Source organism: Neofelis nebulosa, chromosome 7 (assembly GCF_028018385.1).
Source record: "Neofelis nebulosa isolate mNeoNeb1 chromosome 7, mNeoNeb1.pri, whole genome shotgun sequence".
Lineage (NCBI taxonomy): Eukaryota > Metazoa > Chordata > Mammalia > Carnivora > Felidae > Neofelis > Neofelis nebulosa.
This window is the reverse complement of record NC_080788.1, coordinates 116,959,894-116,977,949: the sequence shown is the minus strand read 5'-3', so window position 1 is coordinate 116,977,949 and position 18,056 is coordinate 116,959,894. Positions and strand designations below refer to the sequence as shown.

Genomic DNA, 18,056 nt, shown 5'->3' with positions numbered 1-18,056 from the left:
TAAGGCCATTCCTTCAATCCTAAATTTTCCTGCATTCTATAACTGTTCCAGACTCTTTCCCATGAATCTACATAGTTTTTCCCCAGCACTCCCCACTGGGTAGTTTGACTTAACCTCTCAGGCTAAATGTTCCCCAGTTTGCAAGAAGTTTCTTCCTTGGACAGATTGGGGTTATAGAAGATTGGAGAAATAGGGGTGAGGAATTTTCAGTCTCCCTTTAATAAAGCTTGTCCTGATCACTTCAAACTCTCCCTTGGATCAGTTCATGTGATGCTTCTTTAGGGAAAAGGGGGTGGAGAGGTTTGACTAATTTCCTCAGCCTCAGAACCAAAAAGTAAATCCCGAGGTTCAAATTCAAACTCTGAAGTATCCTTCCTTCTCTCCTGTTTTCATTTTGCTTTTATGCTATTCGGAGCAACAATGGCTTCATACACTAAGACTGGTAATACAGTGTGATATGTATTAGTCAAAGGCTACTCCAGCTCTGAGGAGGGAAGAATTTATATCTCCTGTGGAGTAAGGGAGGCTTACTGGTGTCCCTGAAACTGCATTTTGAAGATGTGGAAGTTCATGCAATACTCATGGAATAATATCTCTTCCAAGATGGGAGTATGGAGTGAGTGAGGAAGAGCGGTAGAAAATGCAGGCCAAAGTCATACTATATTACAAAGGGCCCGAAGTTCCTTGCTAAGAAAATTGGAGTCACTACTGTAGGCAAAGAACAAAGCCAACCAAGAGAATCTCATTGTTTATGCTTTTTGAATAACTTTTCAGCAGTGTGGAAGACTTGAGAACCACCATTCGGGTTCTGTTTGTTTTATCATATTTGACCCCATGGGCCTATTATTAGAGCAGCTGAAAGGCAGAGCTGGTATTTCTCTTCTGAAGACCACTCAGGGGTGACTTCAGTATGTGGAAAGATAACAAAGGATTCAACTACGAACGTTTCGGTGGCACTAGAGGCAGGGGCAGATGGAAAGATTTCAGGGCTAGCCTGGGAAATGTTACCCCGTGTCACCTGTATTTTATACTATTATGGCATCTCAAATAGTACTCGGTAGGTGAGGCTTTTTCTGACTCACCTGGCAAATGGCACGTGGGAGCTGTTTCCTAAGCAACCGCCGTACTTACGGCACGTTCATTTGTTTGCCCATTAAACTGCCAGCTTCTTTCTTTAAGACAGGGATTGTTATTTTTTTCATCGCTGTTGTCTTCGAACCTTCGAATGACCTGCAAAAATGTGTGCCGGAGGGTTGCGGAGTGATTGGAAAATGGGCATTCATAAACGGCTGAAGATTACAGGCTATCTGGCAGTAAAAGTACTAGCATTAAATGTTCAGTGATAGCAAGGTACTACACTGATTGCCACTCAACCTACCCCTTCGTGGCGGTTTATTTCTAAAAATCTCCATCAAGCCGGTAAACTCCCCATCCTACAAAGAGCCAGAGTACAAGAAACTGTAGTACTAGCTTCAATTTTTTTTTTTTTTTTCTTTTTGGTTAGCTGACTTTATAGAGCGGCTATATGCTTGGGAAGGTAGGAAGACGTTGGCCAAGACCCCAAACGTGGGAGGTACGGGTTTCGACATCATTTGCTTAGGACTACGACTACAGACAGGGTTACACGCCGCAGTCCCGATTGCAAACCAGAGTGCCGGAACCAAACCGCCGACACTCGAATTTCCGCCCGGACGCGCTAGCGTGTTACGACGCATCGACTGCTTTTGCCTGGAGGAGGCCTATCAAGGGAGGACCGAGTATCGGGAGACCAAGGAAAGGAGGCGAGTGAAGGACTTCCTCGTGGGGAGGGAGCTCGAGCTGCCGAGATTCGGGAGGCCGCGCTGGGCCTGTTGAGCTAGACGTCCAAGTGCGTCGGAGAGTTCAGTCATGTCTACACAAGCGGTGATGCGCGCCCTGCGCAAGAACAAGACCCTTCGCTACGGAGTCCCCATGCTGGTGAGCGCAGGAGGAAAACGTGTGGGGCGGGATTCCGGAAGGGGTGGGTCCGGATTCCGAAAGGGGTGGAGCCCTCGAGGTGGGCAGGATCCTGGCTGCTAGGGTCTGTGATGCGGCCGTCGGGGAGCAGCAACCTGGGCTAGGAAGAGGCTTCTAGGCAGTCTTAGACTTCTGCCCCCGCCGGTATTGGGATCTTTTACCCTCCCTAAGAGTTACCAGGATGTGCTTCAGAGAGCGAGGTCAGAACCAGCTTTTATTCCAGCACTGGGTGATTACTAAACTTGCCTTTTTAACCTGTTGCTACCCTTTGACGATGCTGTGGATCGTCGAAATAGATGTATTTACTTTAACTGTACAATTTCGGGCATCTCTATATTTCAGCTTCCTGGTTTGTGAACTGGTTTAATTCTTCCCGGGTTGTTGTTAGGAGTTCAGTAAAACCTTGTGAATTGAGTGGTTAGCACCGTACCTGCCACACTGTAACAGCTTTCAAAAGTCGCTAAATTATAATTGATAACTTTAAGGCACATTGAAAGTAGTTGTGGTGTTTATATGTTTGTCTACAGCCCTACACCGAGTTCCCTGAAGATCTCATTCATCTTTGAAGATACAGGTTGAGGTTGACATGACACCAACCAGAGTTGGAATCCAGCCCAACAACCCCTCTTACTTGCTGATCCACCTTGGCAAGTTATTTTGCTTCAGCAAGTCTTGATGTCATAGTAAATGAAACAATTTCAGTACAGCATGTGGACAAAAGCCACTTTGTTTTAAATACATAATAGTTTATTACTTTGGAATGAATAGGTGTTGGTGTAGGTGAAGACACCAGCTTTGTGCATTTTAGCAGAACAAAAGGAGAGAAGTGACCTTAAAAAAAGTTTAAAGAAAACTGCCTTAAAAGGTAGTGTAGTAATTATATTTGTGTAGATCACAGGGCATGTGTAAAAACCATCCTCTCTATAGATTCCTTTGCCCCAAAAAGGAGATCCATTCAGAAGCATTGTGATTGTGGCCACTAACCTGAGGTCACCTGCATGTGCCAGTGAATGCCAGTATGATTTTGTTTCTTATTTTTCAAAATCACCAAAGCCGGATCTTAAAACCACTAGTGTTGAAGTACCTTCTAGATACTTAGAGGTTTCCTGTTTTGTTTTATTTCTTGGAATGGAAAGTACCATAGTAGCCTTTCCCCCAAACATGTTACTCTATATTTGTCTCTATGTCTATACTGGACCTAGAGGACCATGTTTTAAAATATGAATCCTAAACATATAAATAATATTGAAGAGGAAGATGTTGAATTCAGTGCTGTGAAACCCAGCACTACTGGAAAGACCTCAAAAGATACATCCTTTTCATCGAGTATCAGTCAAATATGCCGTAATTACTGTACTACATTTATCTTCAAACTGAAGTTATTTCCTTTCTTGGATAAGTATTAATGCTTCCTAGGATCTTTATTCAACAACATACGGAAGAGGACTTGGAATACCAGGTATATGTTAATGCTACTTTCCTTCCCTTCTTGTCCAAACCAGGTCGAGTATGGGGTACTGATTCTGGTATTTGGTAACGGGCTAAAATGTTTTCTTGTAATGGTATATACTGCACTTACTCTGAACAGATGAATGGCAACTCACCAGGAAAAATAATCTATCGGATTTCATATAAGCGGTCACTGTTGGCATTTAGATAAATAATCTATAGCTAGACTGAATTTTGCACTTCTATTTTGTTTCATTGTTTCCTTTCTTTGTTTTAGGTGCTGATTGTTGGAGGTTCTTTTGGTCTTCGTGAGTTTTCACAAATCCGCTACGATGCTGTGAAAATTAAAGTAAGGACTGTAATTGGTGTTCAGCATGTGTCTGTGTATATGTATGTTCTGGTTTACATGTGTATATGCAGTGTTAAACAGTCTGAGTTTTGTCTTGCTTTTCAAGGTGGCCATATAATCTTTGGACTTTTCCTTATTCTGTAAGACAACATGAGTGATGATCTGGAAATGAATCATGAAATGTAAAGAATTTAGTAATCTTCTTCATCATTGGAAAATTTACAATACTGTATTCTCCAATAAAATGGACTCTGGTGTAGTTGTTTTTAGGATTTAGGAGGGACTGAAAAATGTGGGACAGTTTCACTCCCATTTTATTTCTCCATTTCATATTAATACCAGTAATTTTATAAATTATATGGATATATAAACTGATATACTAACAGTAAAAGAAAATTGTTTTCATTATAAATAATAAATTATATATGTGTGTGTGTGTATATATATATATGAAATTTACAGGTGAGGAAGCTGAGGTTCAGAGAACTTAAGTAACTTGCCTAAGGTTACATGACTATTTCGAGGTAGTGTTAGGATTCTCACCTTCTGTGATTACACGGTTACTTAAAAATTCAAGCCAAGTGTTACATAAGAACCCTGGTTAATTCTTTCAGAAATATGTAGTTTTTGTTTGTGGCCATTTGTGATATTTGAGTTTTTCCCAAGTTATTTATATATAAATATATATAAGATATTTAATATTCATATTATATATAAATATAAATATATATGTGTGATGAAATATATATATGATTTACTACCAATGTTACTGAGGTCTGCTAATGAAATATATATAATATATAATATTAATTAATAATTATCGATAGGAAAATAAAGAGTAAAGGCCTATTTAGTTTTCTCAGTTAATTTTATGACTTAAGAGAAATGCCAATTCCAACTAGTCTTAGAGATATTAGATATTAGAGTAAATATTAAATTTAAAAAGAATGTGTGATTTCTGTGGGGTAATAGAGCAATTATCAACTGTATTAAAAAGTGTCTGTTAGCATCCTACTTATTTTATTAAGGAATTTTTTTCCCTTTCCCTTTAAGATGAAAGTTATAATAATCTGACTTTTGGAAGTGGGATGACTGTACATATTTGAAAAATAATTGAATATTTGTCATATGTATTTATCATGTGGCAGATCCTATAGATAAAGATTCAAGAAATTAGTACTTACAAAGCTTATGGCATAATTTAGGCTGGAAGACATCCAGTATAAAAATGTAGTCAAACAAATTACATCATTGCCCAGTAAAATGCTATATTAGAGTTTTGCATAAAACATTACTAGAGACATACAATTTAGACTTGGGAAAGGGGTATCACAGAAGGTTTGCTAGAGGCATTAACCTTTGAATTACGACCCTACGAATGAGTAAGTGTTGGGTCACCTGGGCGGCTCAGTCTGACTCTTGATTTCAGCCCAAGTCATGATCTCACAGTTTCTCACAGATCTCACAGATCTCACAGATCTCAGAGTTTGTGGGTTGGAGCCCCATGTGGGGCTCCACATGCTGACAGAATAGAGCCTGTTTGGGATTCGTTCTTTTCCTCTCTTTCTTCCCCTCCCTTGAGCACATGTACGTGCTCTCTCTCTCTCTCTCAAAATAAACTTTAAAAAAAAATTGGATGAGTGTTAGCTAAATGTTGAAAATGATATTCTATAACACAGGAGGAGTATTGGGCATATCGTCAGATGTTCATTTTAGAAATCCCTCTGGCCATGGATGGGACAAGATGGATGGGATTGAGCAAGGTGGAAGGGGAGAGTTGAGACCTGTTAGGGTGCTTTGGCAGTAGTACACATGGACAGTAATGAAACTTGAAATAAAATATTTGCAATGAAGTTAGAAATAAATGGGTTCCAGAAAAAAAAAAATTTTAGCAGCTAATTGATAGTATTTGATGACTAATGTGATGTATATAATATAAAAAAAATGAATATGTCTTGCACAGCTTGAGGTTTTGGTTTTGTGGACTGGATAAATGGTGATGCCATTCACCGAGTTAAGGAGAGAGAATGAGGGAGATTGCATTAATAGAAGAAGTTTAGAAGATGGGCTTAAAGAGAAGAAAGGTGAAATAGAATGAGGTTCATTGCAATTGAGAGGACAAGGTTGGTTGACGAGAACAAGGTTGAGAGGATGCGGTTGGTCAAGCCTATGGGAGGAGGCTGAGTGGACAGAGTTCAAGTGAGAAGGATCAGAGGACAAGACCTGAGATTGAGAAGTCCAGGTTGGTTGATGTTCAGAAGTCAAACTCAGATGAAGTCAAGAGTCAGTGTTTGGGTGAGATTGAGTTCAGACAAGATAAAGAGGATAAGGTGGACTGAATGTGAGAGGGATTAACAGGATGATTCATTGAGGTCAACTGGGGTTATTAGGGTTGAGAGACCAAGAGCAAGGGGGAGTCAAAAGGACAGAATTGCTGAGATTAAGGGGGGGATCAAGTCTGAGGTTGAGAGTACAAATGTCATTGAGAAAGACTAGGATAAGTTCAGCTGAGAAGTGTTGAGAAGGGTGGAGAAAGACAGTATTGATTTGGAATGACTGGCCATCTTAGTTTGCCTGGAAATGTCCTGATTTTAGTACTGAAAGTCTGGCATCCCAGAACACAGAAACTCCTGCTTTTCAGTCATTGGTAAGGAAAGTGGAAAGGAAAGTACAGAATCCAAGAGGTGGGCTAAAAAAATGAACTGAAAGCACTAGCTTTCAATTCTTGTGTGAAATACATAGGGCATAGTTTATGCCATTCTTTTGCTTTTTTTTTAGGTTACTTATTTATTTTGAGAGAGACCGAGTGCAAATGGGGGAGGGGCAGAGAGAAAGGGGAATAGAGGATCTGAAGTGGGATCTGAAATGGGCTCTGTGCTGACACCAGAGAGCTCAATGTAGAGAACTGGATGCAGAGAGCGGAACGCAGAGAGCCAGAAGCAGAGAACCCAGACTCACGAACTGTGATTTTGACCTGAGCCACCCAGACACCCCTTATCTACCTTATCGCCATTCTTAGTGGTGGTGGTTCTTTTTTGTTCTCCTGACTCTTAATACTAACAACCATGGAACTACAATAATGGACCATCCATTGTTGCATCGCTACAAGTAATATGACCTAAGTGTGCATATAAGTGCATTATAATCCTGAGTATTAAGTCTTTCTTTTTCCTTTGAAATAGAGCTAGTTTAATTCTTAACATTGTTAATATTGTGATCATGTTTTCTAAGATTTAGATAATGAGAATGAGAACAGTTATGATACCAATGCCAGCATGGTCCAAACATCACTGAAAGAGAAAGCCAAATGACTGTGTTATTTTTTTTAATGTTTATTTATTTTTGAGAGAGAGAGCACAAATTGGGGAGGGGCAGAGAGAGAAGGAGACACAGAATCCGAAGCAGGCTCCAGGCTCTGAGCTGTCAGCACAAAGCCTGACATAGGGCTTGAACTCCACTGAACGCGAGATCATGACCTGAGCTGAAGTCAGACACTCAGTCAGACTGAGCCACCCAGGCGCCCCTATTCTTAATATTCTAACACTTTACTATTACTCAATTAAGAATAGGCTGTTTTTGTTTTGTTGTGGTTATTTTTTCTTGTGTTGTTTCAGGCTGAGGACTCATGCTTTTCTAAATATTACTCAGTTAATTACTGGTCAATTATTTAATTATATCCCTTCCTCCATTCTCTCTGTTCTCTAATTCTGAAATCCCTAACAGAACTATATTGGGGCTTTTAGATGTAGCTTTCCTCATAGGCCTTCTCTTTCCTTCATCCCAATTCTTGTGCATTATTCTAATGGTATTTCTAGTGTATTAACGGTCTTTTTTTTTTTTAATTAAGTTTATTTATTTTGAGAAAGAGAGAGCATGAGTGGGGAAAAGGCAGAGAGACAGAGAGGGAGACAGAGAATCCCAAGCTGGCTCCACCTTCAGTGTGGACCCTGACACGGGGCTCGATCTCATGACCTTGGGATCATGACCTGAGCTGAAGTCGGACACTCAATCAACTGAGCCACCCAGGCACCCTAGTGTATTAATGGTCTTAAGCTGTGTTCAGTTACTATTCTGCTATTCCATTTATTTTAATTTGGGTTCTGTTGTTTATCAATTTCAGTGATCACATTCTTCTTTCCTCAACACTTTGCCACGCATAGGTAACATGGCATCAGCTCCTGTTTACTACTGTGGACTCCTGTTGAATTTTTTCTTCGATGCTTCTTTATTTCAGGTGTATTGAAGGTCTTATTTTTTGTTTTCAAGAGCAGCACTATACTTATTAGTATTTTTATGTTATTTTGTTTGTATTTTATGTTATTTATTATTTAGGGTGGTTGTTAACAGCATGGACTCTGGAGGCAGAGGGCCAAGTTTCAAAGCCAGTTTCTTCCTCTTCAACAAGTGATTCGAACTCCATCATCATAATAATTATCTCATAAGTTTCGGTGAGGATTACAAGAGATAATGTATGTCAGAATGCCTGGCATATGAAGAGTGCTGGCGAATACAGGCTGCTGATAATTACAGTAGTGGTGGTAGTACGTTAGCTGTCATTACGCTATCGGGTGGGAGAGATTTTGTCGCGTGTTTGTCACCTGCCACACCACCCCAGCCATCCCTTATATAACTTTTTACATTCACAGTTGAATGTAAGAGACTTGAACAACTTACGGCTCCTCTTTCTTTTCTACAGATTGATCCTGAATTAGAAAAAAAGCTGAAAATGAATAAAGTGTCATTGGAATCAGAGTATGAGGTACATACGTTAATATGTATTGTATGTTAATAGAGCCTCTCTTTTGTAACCGTCTTCCCGGTCGGTGACTGATTCGCTCTCTCTTAAAGTTAACGGAAATGATTACCAGTGCAGAAGAAAATTATTTATCTTAAACAGTATGGTATCAGGGCAACTAACTATGTAGTCATTTGGAAAGAAAATAAGGATGGATCTATATTTCATATACTATAAATGGATGAATTCTAGATGGAACAAGAATTTAAAAATAAAAAAGCAATGCTAAAAATACTAGGAGAAAAAAAAAATGGAGATTCTTTTCTGTGGTCTTGAGTCAGAAAAGCTGATTTAAATGTGATACAAAATTCCAAAGCTTTACAGGGAAAGATTGATGAGTTTATATATAAAAATTCAAAAGTTCAGCCTTAAAAAATGTATATAAAGTCACTGGTTAAATGAGACATCCTAAAACTGTTGTTTATCTTATCATGATGAATTAATTTAAATATGAAGAGCGTCTGCAGATCAGTACGGAAAAGTTTAACAATTTAGGTGGGCAGTAGGAACATGGGCAAAGCGTGTAAAGACTACAGAGAAAAGGAAATAAATATCATTCTTAGACATATAAAGAGGTACTAAACTTACAGGAATGTTAGTTAAAGTTATAATGAGGTGTCATTTTCCACCCATCTGATCAGAAACCAAAGTGTTTAATATAGGATGTGGTGAGGAGGGTGTGCTCCATTTCTTGGAGTCCGTTCATTTTTTTGACTGTGGGTCATATTTTCCCATTTCTTTGTATGTTTGATCATTTTTGCTTGAAAGGTGAACATTATAAATAATACATTGAAGAACGTTGACTCTCATTTTAGCAGGCACTTCAATTATTGGCTGATCATTTTGAGCTCGGTTTTGTCTTTTTGAGGGAGGATCTGTGGAAAGACTTTGGCGTTCCCTAAACTGCTGTAACCCTATGAGACTCATTCTCCAAATTGCCTCCCCAGAGGATCTTGTCAGAGCTTGGCCTTAAGCTCTGTTGGACTGAGTCTAACGCGGGTCTTCCTCTTGGCATGATCCTTATTTCTAAAGACTAGCTTTTGGTGTCTAAGCTGTGTGCCAAAGGAGCAACTCGGTATTAAAGAGAGGTCCCACACCAGCAGGGCTGAAAATCAGTATTGACACCGCTTTCTTCTTGATTCCGTTCCGTACTCAGTTCTGTAGCAGTTGGTTAAGTGGTAAGCTGTAAGTGGTCTTGCCCACCACGTGTACGGTGTAGTCTTCAGTGACCGTACATGTTTTGCAGAATTCCACAGAGACTCTTTCATTCACCAAAGATCTTTGAAGACTTGGAACCCTCTCACGTGAAGTTGTTTTACCAACTTGCATCCCATCGAAGAATTATTCTTCAGTTCTCTTGAGCATATATCTTACGTTACCTGGGTAGAGGCCATTATTCTTTCTTCAGACCTTTTTGTAACTGAATCATTTCATAACTAAACTTTAAAATAATTTACTCTCCTGCACCTTAAATTAGTACAATCTTGTTCATCCACATATATTTAATACAGACATCCTATAAGTGAAATTTAGAGAGTGGTTAAGTTCTCTGCTTCCCCACTAGTTTTTCAAAACCTGTAACTTGCTCCTTCTCAGTCTATAAGCACTATGTCAGTAGTGATGGCTCTGGAGGGTTTGTCTGGGGATAAATTTTTCTTTACTTATTTTGGAAATCATAGAATTTGAGAACTGAAGAAACCATGTAGACCATTTGGTCAAGCCTTTTTATTATTACTTAGGAGGGAATAGTGCCCAGACAGCTTAAATCACTTGTCCAAGGTTATACAGCTTCTTCTTTTTTTTTTTTTTTTAATGTTTATTTTTGACAGAGAGAGAGAGAGAGAGAGACAGTGTGAGTGGGGGACGGGCAGAGAGAAGGAGGGAAACGCAGAATCCAAAGCAGACTCCAGGCTCTGAGCTGTCAGCACAGAGCCTGATGCGGGGCTCGAAATCGTGAACTGCAAGATTGTGACCTGAGCCAAAGTCGGATGCTTGACTGACTGAGCCACCCAGGTGCCCCAAGGTTATACAGCTTCTTAGTAAAAGAGAAATGCTCCTTTTTATTTTTGTTACCAGGGTCCATGTAAATTTATGTCATTTTCCTTATCTTTGGATATAAGCTATTCTGTGTTCTGTGAGTCTCTTTTTCTATATTATTTCAGTAGTAATTCGAGAACAGATAAAGCAGTTGTAGAAAACTTGTTGTCAGAGTGGTGTTGAAGGGTGAAGAAACCTTTATATTCTTCCCTTTATCCTACCTCTGTGCTGAGAGATACTTCACACTCACTGAAGGTACAGTGATCCAGACTGGTTGAAACTAGGTTTTACTGACTGAAAGGGATTGGCTCATGGCAGCTCTGGGGAATGTCTTTTCATTCTCTGGCTCAGGCTCATTTCTCATGTGCAGGACAAATCATCTTGGCCTCTTTTCTTCCTTCTAGCAGGCATTAGGGTCTCTACCTTTGTTTTTCCCCTCTTACTTACTACCTTTACCCATGCTAACCCATGCTAGTCATTATTATGTTCGTTTAACCTTCGGAATTGGATTTTTGTTTTCCCAGCTTTTTCCCTTTCTTTGTATTCTCAGAAATAAAGCATGTAGACCCTCTATAATTTGATAATTTTATTCTGATGGGGGGGAAAGATAGTCTAATTAACATGACTAGCAAGCGAGAAAACTTCCAAACCCTAAGAGATATGCCATTTCTTCAATTATTATGCATGATATGCAGTTGATTTATTTGCTAAAATTGGATTTTTTCCACAAATTTATTCATTGATGAATCAGTGATGTCCTAATCAAAGCTACATGCCTCCTACACTAATATATATGCTTTAATTTTTGTGGCTATATAGAAAATAAAGGATTCCACTTTTGATGACTGGAAGAATATTCGAGGACCCAGGCCTTGGGAAGATCCTGACCTCCTCCAAGGGCGAAATCCAGAAATCCTTAAGACTAAGACTAAGACAACCTAAGTGGATTCTTTTCTTTCTTTCTTTTTTTCTTTTTGACAAAAATGCCATCCACTGGAATTCTTGCTACATATTCAGTGGGAAGAAAATCTCAGACCTGCAGAAGCCTGGATGCGAGCAATGCGATGACAGATACTTTTGATAAAAGTCAAAGTAACATTGCACGGTGATTTTATGTCAAACGTATGTAGAAAAATAATACTGATCACAGGCTGATAAGAGTTTTGGTTTTGCTTATAATACTACTAATCAGTCTCCAAAGTCTTAACCTGATGATTGCATTGATGCCATTAGAACATGTTAAGAAAATACCTCTCCAGACTGAGAGAAAATATTTGTCGACCACATATCTGCTAAAAGACTCATAGCTAGAATATATAAAGAGCTCCAAAAACTCAATTGTAAAAAAGCAAACAATCCAATCAGAAAATGGTCAAAAGACATAAAGTGACATTTCACTGGAGAGGGTATATGAATGGCAAACAGGCACCTGAAAAGAATGATTGACATCACTAGTCATTAGGGAAATACAAATTTAGACTACACTGAGAAATCACTACACATTTATTAGAACAGCTAAAATAAAAAAGGGACAATTCCAAATGCTGGCAAAGATGTGGAGAAACTAGATCTCAAACACATTGCTGGTATAATGTAAAATGGTACAAGTGGTCTAGAAAATTCTTTGGCAGTTTCTTTAAAAACTGCATAGGGGACTTCAGTTTCCGGTCCAACAGATAGGAACCTTCGAAGTCACACCTCCTATCCTCACACAAAGGATAAGCTGAAAAAACTGAAAATCAACAACCATTCTTTGATCCATGAGGAATTGAGGACACAGAACAAAACCACCACTGGAAAATTTGAGACGCGCAAATACAGAGGATCACAGGTTACCTGGAGGAGAAACCACCTGGAAGCCACACCAGGTAGGAATGCTTAAAGGGTAATTGCCTAATTACTGGAGACTGAGCATGGACTAATTTGAGTTAAAAACTCCTAGAGACCAGGCCAGGGGCACACTTTTATGAGGTTTACTTCCTGGGGCCCCACCAGGTTCTTGCAGTGAATATTAGAGGAAAATCTTGTGATTTCAGTAGGGGGAGGAAAAATTAACTATTCTGAAATATGTCCCCTAAATTTTGTTCTCTTTAACAAAAGCCTGGCCTCAAAGGAGACTTTTGCTAGAGACTAATCACACTGGATTTTACCAGAATCTAACCAACTCTGGGGTAAGGGAAATACCCGACATCAGCCCCTTCTAGCCTTCCTGTTCACCTAAATGGGGTGAGGATGTGGGGAGGAAGACTGAAAAGTAGTCGTGAAGGTCATGTGGGACCACGATGACTAGAAGACTGAGACCTAATCATAAGATTATAGAATGTTCCCCTCCCCCTTCACATTACCACCACATCCCTAAAGGCTCTTCACTGGAGTTTCTTTTACCCAGTCCAACTGGATATCGTGTCCAACTTTGAACGAAGAAACTACAAGGCATACTCAAATACAAAAGGCACAGTTTGAAAAGGCCAAGCATTATAATCAGATTCATATATGGTAGGAATATTGGATTTATCAGATTGATACTTTAAAATAACTATGATTAAGATGTTTAGAGTTCTGATGGAAAAAATACACAACATGCAAGAACAGATGGGTAATGTAAGCAGTGAGATGGAAGTTTTAAGAATTAAAGGGAAATTCTAGAAATCAAAAACCGTGTAACAGAAATGCCTTTGATAGGGTCATCAATAGACATGACTAAAGAAAAAAAAAAAGAATAGACATGACTGAGGAAAGAGAGAGGGAAATGATACCAGAAAGTAGTTAAATCCATAAGAAATGACAAAAGAGCACTGATAAAGGTAATTGGGTAATTATTTTTTACGAAGTACAACTACAGGGGCATGTGGGTGGCTCAGTTGCTTAAGTATCCGACCGTTGGTTTTGGCTCAGGTCATGATCTCATGGTTTGTGAGTCCGAGCCCCACATCAGACTCTGCACTGGCAGCATGGAGCCTGCTTGGGATTCTCTCTCTTCCTTTCTCTCTGCCCCTCCCACCTCTCAAAATAAATAAATAAACTTAAAAAAAAAAGTACAATTACAATTTTTCCCCTTCTTAATTTGTTTAAGAACAAGTAAAACCCTTTCTATAAAATGTATTTTGAGGTCTACATATAGAAATGTAATATATTAGACAATAATACAGCAAAAGAATGGAGTGGGAATGAAGCTTTACTGGGGCAAGGAAATGATACCAGATAACTGAATCCACAGGAAGCAAAGAAGAGAACCAAACATAAATAAGAAGGCTAGTATTTAAGTTTATAAATAATTTTTTAAAACTTGTTCCAAATACATAGAAGAGCATAAATCAATAATTATAATGTTTGTTGGGTTTGTGAAATGCATAGCTATAATATGTATAAAAATAATAGCACCAAGAAAGTAGGGAAAGATCAGGGTAAATAGGAAGAAAGTTTTTATATCTTACTGGAATTAAGTTAGTATAAATCTGAAGTAGATTCTGGTAAGTAATATGTATATTGTAAGCCCTAGAGTAAGCTTTAAGAAAATCACTCAAAAATGTAGTTAAAAATCATAAAAGGTATTAAATGTTACACTAGAAAATATCTTCCTAATACAAAAGAAAGCAAAAGAAACAAATACAAAAGACAGGTAGGAAATAGTAAAAATAGACGAAAGGGTACTTATCAATTTACATTAATGAAATTTTTTTTAATGTTTATTTTTGAGAGAGAGAGAGCATGAGCGGGGGGGGGGGGGGGAGGAAGGGGGAAGGGGGGCAGATAGAGAGGGAGACACAGAATCCAAAGCAGGTTCCAGGCTCTAAGTTGTCAGCACAGAGCCTGATGTGGGGCTCGAACCCACAAACCGTGAGATCATGACCTGAGCTGAAGTTGGATGCTTAACCGACTGAGCCATCCAGGTGCCCCTATCAATTTACATTAAGTATAAAAGAATTATATTCACAAATTTAAAAGCAGAGATTGACAGAATGGATAAAAAAAACATGATCCAGTTGTATGCTGTCTACAAGAGGCTCACTTTAGATTCAGAGACACTGTAAGTTCAGAGTATAAGGATGGAAAAATGTATACCATGCAAATAGTAACCAAAGAGAGCTGCTTTGGCTGTCTAATATCAGAAAAAGTATACTTTGAGGCAAAAATTATTCCAAGAGACAAAGAAGAACATTTTATAATGATAAATGGTCAATAGTCAAGATACAACGATTATAAAACATATATACAACTAACAACATTCCAATAATATAAGAAGCAAAAATGTAGAAAAAAGCAATTTTATAATTACAGTGGGAGACCTAAGTACTCCACCTTTAATAATGGATAGAACAACTAGGCAGAAGACCATCTATCTACGTTAATGGAAGACTTGAACAACACTGTAAACCAACTTGGCCTGACATCTATGGATTACCCAACAAGAGAAGAAGACATTCTTTTCAGGTGCGCATGAAACATTCTCCAGGATAAACTTTTTGCCATAAAACAAACCTCAATAAATTTAAAAGGATTTAAATCATACTAATTTCAAACATGTTCTAGGACTGTAAGAAATCAACTATAGAGAAAATTTTGGAAATTTACATGTATATGAAAATGAAATGTAATTGAATGCCCCAACTGGTTGGAGAAAAAATCAAAACAGAAATAATAAATACTTTTAGGTGAATCCAAATGAAGATACAACATACCAAAACTACGGGATGTATCAAAACAGCACTTAGATTGAAATGTGTAGCTATAGACATCTATTTCAAGAAAAGATCTCAAATTAGTGACTTAGCCTTTCACCTTAACACACTTGAAAAAGAAGAGCAAACAAAACCTAAAGCAAACAGAAAGTAAAGATTAGAAAGAAGTAAACGGAAGAGAACATAAACACAATAGAGAAATCCATGAAACCAAAAGTTCTTTTTTTTTTTTAAGAGCAACAAAATTGACAAGCCTTTAGACTGATTAAAATAAAAAAAGAAACAAGACCCAAATTATTAAAGTCAGGAATGTAAGGGGGACATTACTAGCAACCTTACAGAAATTAAAAAAACTTTAAGGGAATGCTATAAGCAATTCTATGCCAATGAGTTAGGTAATTTAGGTTAAATAAACAAATTCCTAGAAAGACACAAACTACCAAAACCGATTCAAGAAGGAATATAAATCTGAATAGACCTATAATAAGGTACTGAATTGGTTTAAAAAAAAAATACCCACAAAGAAAAACCCAGACCCGGATGGCTTTGTTGTGAATTCTACCAAATATTCAAAAGAAGAACAAATGCCAATTCTTTACAAACGTTTCCAAAAAAGTAGCAGAGAATGGAACATTTCCTAACTCATTTTATGAAACTAGTATCCTGATAAAAATACCAAAGACATAACAAGAAAGTTACCGACCAATACCTCCTGTGAATGTAGATGTAAAAACCCTCAACAAAATATGAGCACACGAATCCAATAACACAGTTATACATCATGATCAAGTGAGGTTTATCTCAGGAATGCAAGATTGACAACATTAAAAAATTAGTACGTAATACCACATCAATAGAATTAAGAGTGAAAACCACATAATCCTATCAAGATGCAGAAAACCACTTGACAGAAAATAAGCTCTTTTCTGCCACAGGGAACTAGTGAGGAACCCTAGTGAGGAACGTTACATTCTATAATTTAAATATACATGTATAGTCTTGGGAAAAATATTTAACTACTTGGTGGCCCTGTTTCCTCATGTGGAAAATGGGAATAACAGTAGCAACATCATAGAGTTGATGTGAGTTAGTTATGTAAAGCTTAGAACGATGGCATAGAGAAAGTACTCGACAGATGTTAGCTATTAAATAGGTAACAATTATTAGTAATAACGAAGTTCTTCACAAAATGTCACATCTAAAACAGTATTTTAATAACATTGCACAGACATCTATCAGTAACAATCCTGTGTGGAAAGATCTGCATGATCTATGTCCCTTCTGCAAACAGCAAAGTTCAGTGGGAAAATACACAAACCGATAGACTTGAACTGGAATCTTGTCAGTTTGTCAGATTACAAACATGACAAACAGATTACAAATCTTACACAGATTACATAGCCCACTTCAGTCTCCGTTAACTTGCCTGTGAATTGGGAGTTTTGTAGTTGTCTCAGCCAGTTAACCTAGTGAAGTATGCGAGGCACTCAGTAGAGAAACAGGCAGAGAAGATAGGTGATAAAGGAGTGGTTGGTACTATCATTGACCAGTAGATGAAAAATGGTTTGCTTACAGATGATAGACATTCTGTTTGAAGTCATGGCTTCAAATAATTCATTAAAAACTTTTAAAAACTGGTTTTCTGCCTTTTGACCCTTAAACAATGTTTAAACCTTCTAGCTGCCTCAGCAAATGATAGGGGGAAAGTGGACGACAGATTTCTGCAGTGGGATTTTTTAGACTGTGAGAGTGGAGACTAGATTCGAGGACGACAGGGTTGAGAGGCACGAGACGTCTGTGATGCTCCCATCATCCAGCATCCTGGTGTGAGAAAGCCTTAGAGTCACTGCCTATCGCCAGCAGAGGGCGTGCTAAGACCACACAAGACAATTTGGCGGCTCTGACTCCGTGAAGCCCAGCCCTGGTGTAGGGCTGCTCTCTCTATAGGGGTCCCATAATCCTGAATCCTGACTGTTCTCCCTCTGCATTCTCCCTTTAGATCCCGTGGGGCCAGGAGATTCCAGGCTGGGCGAATCGCCTCGGCCGCCTCAGCTACTTGTGTCCTCTGTGTGCAGAGTTGGCTCCCCAAGGACCTGTCGATGCCTTCAGCGCATCAGAACCACATGAACCCTGCACTCCACAACCAGGAGTCCTAACAAAGCACAGACGAGAAAATCTTCCACATCTGGTGTTCTGAGGAGCTGCCAACCAGCTGGGCTCTACTCCCTTTCTACAGCTATTCCCTCTGCCTTCGTGCTTTGTGCTCCGCTTTCTCCTGTTTTTTTCTCACCTCCCTTTTCTTGCCAACATAAACCTTGACACCAGAAACCAGGGCTCCTGAGCATCAGATGCCTGCAGGCAGTAATAATCAAAGCTTCCTGGTGGGCCGTCGAACCTGCTGCTTCACAAACATCCTGCTCCCCACAGACACATGTACACGTACCCAGACGCACATGGTGGGCACCTGAGTGGGGAGGGACCATCTGGGACAGTGGCCCTGGCAGGTAGCTCTGAGGTCTGCCCTCAGCAGCATGAGTCACCAGTCCATGTCACCGCCGGGGGGCATGTTTAGTCCTTTGCCATAAAGGGATGGTGTCCTTGCACATCACCTTTTCCTTGATCTAGAGAATTTCTTCTGGGCAAATCAAGTTTTCCTCAGGCATTGGGGAACAAGAAAAGAAACTCCCAAATCCTACATTGGACACCGTGTGTGAGAAAACACCCCACTTTCGGAAATCCCAGCTCTTCACCA

At 39.0% G+C, this 18,056-nt stretch overlaps 1 protein-coding gene across 3 annotated transcripts; it reads left to right on the top strand.

Annotated features, from left to right (window-relative positions):
• Positions 1 to 1,742: 1,742 nt before the first annotated feature.
• Positions 1,743 to 17,632, top strand: LOC131517431 (cytochrome c oxidase assembly protein COX16 homolog, mitochondrial). 3 transcript variants are annotated; one of them, XM_058739495.1, is made up of 4 exons: positions 1,743 to 1,956; positions 3,722 to 3,793; positions 8,490 to 8,552; positions 17,304 to 17,632. In XM_058739495.1, the coding sequence occupies exons 1-4, from the start codon at positions 1,888 to 1,890 to the stop codon at positions 17,499 to 17,501; spliced, it is 402 nt and encodes a 133-aa protein (XP_058595478.1). In that variant the 5' UTR covers positions 1,743 to 1,887; the 3' UTR covers positions 17,502 to 17,632. The 3 variants fall into 3 exon arrangements, with proteins under 3 accessions (XP_058595478.1, XP_058595480.1, XP_058595479.1); XM_058739496.1 differs by lacking the exon at positions 17,304 to 17,632 and adding an exon at positions 11,445 to 11,785 and having other exon boundaries at positions 1,747 to 1,956; XM_058739497.1 differs by lacking the exons at positions 8,490 to 8,552; positions 17,304 to 17,632 and adding an exon at positions 11,445 to 11,785 and having other exon boundaries at positions 1,744 to 1,956.
• The last annotated feature ends 424 nt before the right edge of the window (positions 17,633 to 18,056 follow it).

Bases quoted from the DNA above. Each gene is read 5' to 3' on its own strand.
- LOC131517431 (XM_058739495.1), top strand. From the start codon at position 1,888: ATGTCTACACAAGCGGTGATGCGCGCCCTGCGCAAGAACAAGACCCTT. The intron at 3,794-8,489 runs GTAAGGACTGTA...TCTTTTCTACAG, and splicing joins ACGATGCTGTGAAAATTAAA to ATTGATCCTGAATTAGAAAA. The intron at 8,553-17,303 runs GTACATACGTTA...TTCTCCCTTTAG, and splicing joins CATTGGAATCAGAGTATGAG to ATCCCGTGGGGCCAGGAGAT.